The sequence below is a fragment of the Aristolochia californica genome, unplaced genomic scaffold (assembly GCF_029961685.1).
Source record: "Aristolochia californica isolate CCGP_79_NKW_82.1479 unplaced genomic scaffold, dmAriCali1.0.hap1 SCAF_10, whole genome shotgun sequence".
NCBI classification, from domain to species: domain Eukaryota; kingdom Viridiplantae; phylum Streptophyta; class Magnoliopsida; order Piperales; family Aristolochiaceae; genus Aristolochia; species Aristolochia californica.
The window spans coordinates 5215849-5221536 of record NW_027181771.1 but is presented as its reverse complement, the minus strand read 5'-3'; the positions used below and the strand labels follow the sequence as shown (position 1 = coordinate 5221536).

At 38.9% G+C, this 5688-nt stretch overlaps 1 protein-coding gene across 1 annotated transcript; it reads right to left on the bottom strand.

Annotated features, from left to right (window-relative positions):
* Positions 1 to 234: 234 nt before the first annotated feature.
* On the bottom strand, positions 235 to 5187 carry LOC137934436 (THO complex subunit 4A). The gene is made up of 5 exons (XM_068778766.1): positions 4821 to 5187; positions 4471 to 4626; positions 2772 to 2840; positions 2491 to 2678; positions 235 to 982 (listed from the first exon to the last, which is right to left on the bottom strand). The coding sequence occupies exons 1-5, from the start codon at positions 4980 to 4982 to the stop codon at positions 805 to 807; spliced, it is 753 nt and encodes a 250-aa protein (XP_068634867.1). The 5' UTR covers positions 4983 to 5187; the 3' UTR covers positions 235 to 804.
* Positions 5188 to 5688: the final 501 nt, after the last annotated feature.

The window sequence follows — 5688 nt, the reverse complement described above, 5'->3', positions numbered from 1 at the left end:
GGCAGACAGACTCCATTTCATTCATTAGGTTAAACAGGTAGATTTTGTTGCGTCCAACCACCGAATCCCAGCCCTATAAAAAGGCTTCACAACGACGCAGCTTGACAGCTTCAGATTGAACATTTTGGTAACGCATCTAGCGCACATAGTTCTGCGTTCAAGACGACGACACAAGATCATAGAGTGATCACCTCCACTTACATTCTTGGAACATCCAACAAAACATAGACAAGCTAGAAAGAAATCAACCCCTACTGAAAACCTAGCTAGATTAATGCAGCCTAACATTTACAGTAACTAAAAGTCAGCAACAGCACACATGTTTTGACTTTAAGAACTGGAATTAAACAAAAACATGTTTTGACTTACGAACTGGAATTAAACAAAAGGCCATATGTCCTCTGCGCTCTCTCCTAACATCCCGAATTCTGTCTTGACATCAGTTAAAGCTGCTTTCTCCGCCACAACGGTGCTGCAAGCCTTCCCAAGCAGTCAACCTCGCTTTTTCTCTGATCAAGAGAGGCATATTCTGCTTGGGCTGCCTGTCTGTCAAAATACCAAAATACAAGAGAAACCAAAAACAGATTCTCGAATGTTACACGCCAAAGCCTTCACATTTACCTAAGTAACGGGTGTTGAATCTGAAAGACTATAGAATACCCCAAGCCCCACAAACCAGGAACAGTCTGATAATTGTGTTTTCCCCACCTCCAAAGAGAAGCCAGCCTCAGTAAAATACATAAGTATCTGGGGACATACTATACTGATAACAGAACACGGTGCAGTGACCAACAAAATGGTTCTTTAATTTACTACCATTGACTCGGCATGGTACTTTTCCAATTCGGCATCGAGGTCTTCTGCAGAAACTGGATCACTACGGCCTTTTCCCCGCCCCCCACGGCCCCCTCGTCCCCATCCACGACCACCACCTCCGCCACCTCGAGGTCGTTCAATAGCCCCAACCCTTCCTTGCATTCCACTGCACCCAAAACATAATAAAAGAAGATCAGCAACAAGTTAGTGACACAACCTCAACTGCTATCAAACAATGCATGCAGAAAAAGAAAAAAAAATCAGTACAATGCAACAATGTTAAAAGTACAAAGCAAAAAAAGACTACTACTCCAGAGCTCTCGATAACAAATAAAGGAAGCTGTCAACTTGCAGCACCTAACCGACAGGAAAAATCAATTTACAAGTTTTGTCTTGATGGTTTTTGAAAATGGAAATCACAGAAGAGCTCACATGAAATAAATTGAAAGGTACACCAATTTTAGTAATGTATATAAAAAATTGACAAGCTTCTGATTCACTGGGAAAGAAAGCACAGAGTAGAAAGTAAGCCCCACAAATCCACTAGGACCTCTAATTACACTCAACAACAAAGGACGAAAACAGGTCAACTTTCTATTTCTCTAGATGGGTCAACTTAAATGTTTCATAGTAACAAAATACCAGACAAGTCATTTGATAAGATCTGTTTCTTTCTAAACAACAATTGACAGTATCTTTCAGTGCAACTAAAATTGACACTGCAGTCACATTGTTATATATAGGACAGCACACTCAGAGGAGGTGAACCATCCAGAGCAAACTGCAATATACCAACCAGACAGGTTAACTGAACATGGTGGATATTCACATTCCAGTCCATTATTTAAGAACCTTCGACACTGACAACGAGAAGTAAAATAAAAATTAATCAACCCCTTAAGAAAGTTCATATGTTGTGTTCTCAATCCAGTAGCATATAGCTATTAACGGAACAAACTCTAGGATGCTTTCCATCCATAACCTCTTAGAAAATACTCTTTCAAGATTGAAAATGAAACCTGCTGAAGTTATTCTAAGCAAGACAAGACAAGCCACAAATGACTTTCTCGTCTCAGTCTGTAACATTTGAAATACACTGTTCAGCAGAAGTCAAACTTTACAAGCATGGATTAACAACCCAACAGCTGTAGGAATGTGATGCCAACTCCAGAGGTTAGAATCACTTCAGAAGAGGTCTGGCTTAAAAATTGTAAAATGTCATTACGGCATAGAAGATCATGCCTAATTCAAGTAAGCAGTTTTTTTTCTTTTCAAATGACTAAGATAAACTCATAACACATGGAAGAGAAACAAGCTAATGCAGTTGAATTGTGCCTGTTGACAGTGGGAAACCACTAGTGCACTACAAGAACCTCGCCACAAAATTAGAACCATATGATCAGTATTTCACACCAAAGCACAGAAGACAGTACAGGGTGCTTCTATTTTGACCAAGCTAACATGTAAGATACTATGATAATAGAAAATGCTTCCTCATCAAATAGAGTAGAAATAACATAAAATGAAATTTTAAGGGGAAATGGTGGATGTCTTATCCTGGCATCACCCTCTTACAACTGACCGCCTTATCTGTAGCAATTTAGCCAACAAGTTTTCAAGAAAAACCTGTAGTGTAACAGTACAAAGAGATAATTAACAAAATGAAAAGCATACCTCCTGGGAACACCAGTTGGATTACTACCAAAGGTGCCATTTGATACTGAAGGCATAGCAGCTGGAGTCAACATATTTGTTCCCACAATCTCTATTTTCATAGGCTTCCCATCCAGTTGCACGTTGTTGTATCTCTTAACAGCTGCTACAGCATCTCCCCTGCGTGAGAAGACAACTTCCGCTGTACCCTAAAAAAATAGAACCACTTTTCACAATCTAAGGACAGGAAGATGAATCTGGATAAACCAATCAAACAAGGAAGAGTTGCTAATATAATATACCTTTGATCTTCCACTCCTATCATAATGGATCGAATACCTTTTCAGGTCACCAACCTCTAAAAAAAGTTCCTGTCAAAACAGAATGACCGAACAATTTAAAAAAAGAGAAGTGTGACTACTGTGTATTCGAACAAAGTTGATTTCAACATTTTTTTTCAACCTTAATAACATGAGAGAATGAAAAATTAAATTCTGTTGTAATACAGTTAATTGGAATCAAAATGAACCCATTATCATCCTCTTTTTTTTTTTATTTGAAGCAGAAATCATGATAAATAGCAATGCATACATTGATACCAAGTACAAGAGATGAAATACAAATTATCATCGTCAGTTTAAAAAGCATTTGTCAGGCTGACTGACAATCCTAAAACCTCTGCACACCAACCATCTGAAATTTTATATAGAAATTCCCGCTACAAATAAAATTTTATGTATTCTTAAAAAGACAATAACATCCATCAAATCAAGGTGCCACTACCAATAACACTTGAAGATCATAAGCAACTTACATAATATGACAGTTCCCAAATCAACATTTTCAAGTTCAATTTTTTCCCCAGAGAATGGAGATCAGAATGAAGACAGCTTCCATAAGATGAGCCATGAGTTCTTTTTCTTTTCTCCACATGACCACTATAGATAGAAAGACAAAGAGAGACAGAGGGAGAGAGGTGGAAAGATCCTCTCATTATGAAACCCATAGTCTTCAAAATAAAAATGTAGATTTTTACGTTCTATGACTCCATCGGACACTTGTTTGCTTAATTAATTTGCCACATCCCCCACTGAATAAGGAGCCCAACCCTTGCTTTCCTAGAAAGAACATCCAGACTCACCTCCAGTAGCTTGCTTGCCATGACCAGCCGGAAAGTGTACTAATCAGCCATCGTTAATTACTACCCATTCTAACTAGATTTCTCACAATTTGTTTCCACCTTTCACTCCCACGTATGCACATTAAACTTATCGTGTAGAAGAACATGGAAAATCCAGACAAATACCAACTAAAGCATCACAGGAGTAAACTTTTTTCAAGCACCAAACTTCAGAATAATTCCTCTGATATAAGAATTGCTAGGGATTCCAACATCGACCACCAGATGTACCTCTGCCGCTAATGGAGAACAACAACACACTGGCCATGTCAGGTATCGGATATGTTCTCCACCATTAATGAACTAAATACCCTAGCCCTTAACCTGAACGGAGAGTGGCCAACTACTTGATCAGCCATGACCTACACAATCTCAATTTATAAATTTTAGTTACCAAATTTACCAGATAAGAGAAATGCAACCTACTTGCCATGTCCATTGCCACACATGTTTCCTTCATTTTTCATGTATATACGAGCTTGTTCACTTGGAGGAAAACAGACATTCACAAATCATCTTTGTTGTCAGAAGAGTAGGACCTACACGTCCTCAATGAGTTCTTTTGGTGAACTTATAACTCTGTCGGAGCCTTGGTTTTAACTCCCAAAGTTTCTATCCAATCGTGACGAGCAATTAATGAAAATAAATCCTCAAAACTGATACGCACAGCTTACAGACACTTTAAGCACTTCAACAACATCGAAGATTTCGCAAATACATAAACCACGGAAGCAGGTAGAGCAGAACCCAAAAAACAGTTTCTCGTTTACAAAGAGCGAATCCAGAGCCAATAACCGAAGAGAGAAGAGTGAGAGACAAACCTTGATGTCCTCATTAGAGACTCCGTAGTCCAGATTAGATATATAGAGTTTAGTCCCCGTCTCTATTGCTGGCGCTCTCCCGCTGGAAGCGGAGTAGCCAGACACCTGATCCGAGAACATATCGTGTTGCCAAGCTGATTCCGGCGCTTGAATCGGCTGTTTTCCGCACCAAGGAAAAGGAATATTAATTAGCAATGATCAAAATAAAAAATAGAAAAATCTTTTTTATGATCAAAATAAAAAAATAGCAAAATCTAGCAAATGGCAGATACGAAAATTGATCGATCAACATAGCAAAACCTTAAATCTAAGAGTAAATACGGGTAACAGAGATTGAAACCTTAACCTACCTTTCCCATTGAGTAAGGATTTGCTCGATTCGCCCCGCGATTCGGAAATCGACGCGCAGGACCCGGGCCGGACCCTCTGCCTCTGCCCCTGGAATTGCCCCCTGACGACTTTTTGTTGTTGTTTATCAGATCGTCGAGCGACATGTCCAAAGCACTCGACATTCTGAATAGGTCAAGTCACCAAACAGAAGAAAACGAAGAACTAGGAAACAGATCTAAGCGAGTGATTTGTAGAAAAAATACTAGGGTTTTGCAAGGGAAGTATAGAGAGAGAATAGGGAACAAGAAAGAAGATTCAAGGTAGAGGCCGAAACCTGATAAGACCGCGGGTCGCCGATAGGATCTTATATGCGCGAAGACGCGTTAGGGCTTCTAAAGTCGGTCACCACTTTTCCTTCACAACTCCAATTTATTAAGAGCTTTTTTTTATTATTATTATGAAAAATCATATTCAATATTAATAGTTAATAATAAAGTTTCTTTCATTTTTATAAAACTCAGACCGGTTCGACATCTTGAACCATCGGACCGAGACCCACCGGCACCAGAAAGTAAGGGTTAGCGTAAATACCTTTATACCCTTAGGTTTTATCGAATATCTATAATTACATAGATAAAACTACAATTGGCTTACCTTCGTTAATAGTAAGTGTAGTATAAAATTTCACCTCCCTCACAACTTAAAAATTACTCTTACACCCTTCTTAATTAATTATAAATAATTATAAATAATTAGAGGAGCTGAGTGTAATTTCCACATTTACAGGGGTTGAGGTAATTGACCAGAAGAAAAAAGTTGAACAAAAACGAGTTCTCCCCTCTGTCGTTAACGCCACGTCGAGGCAAAGAGCTCAGGGCGGGAGGGGGA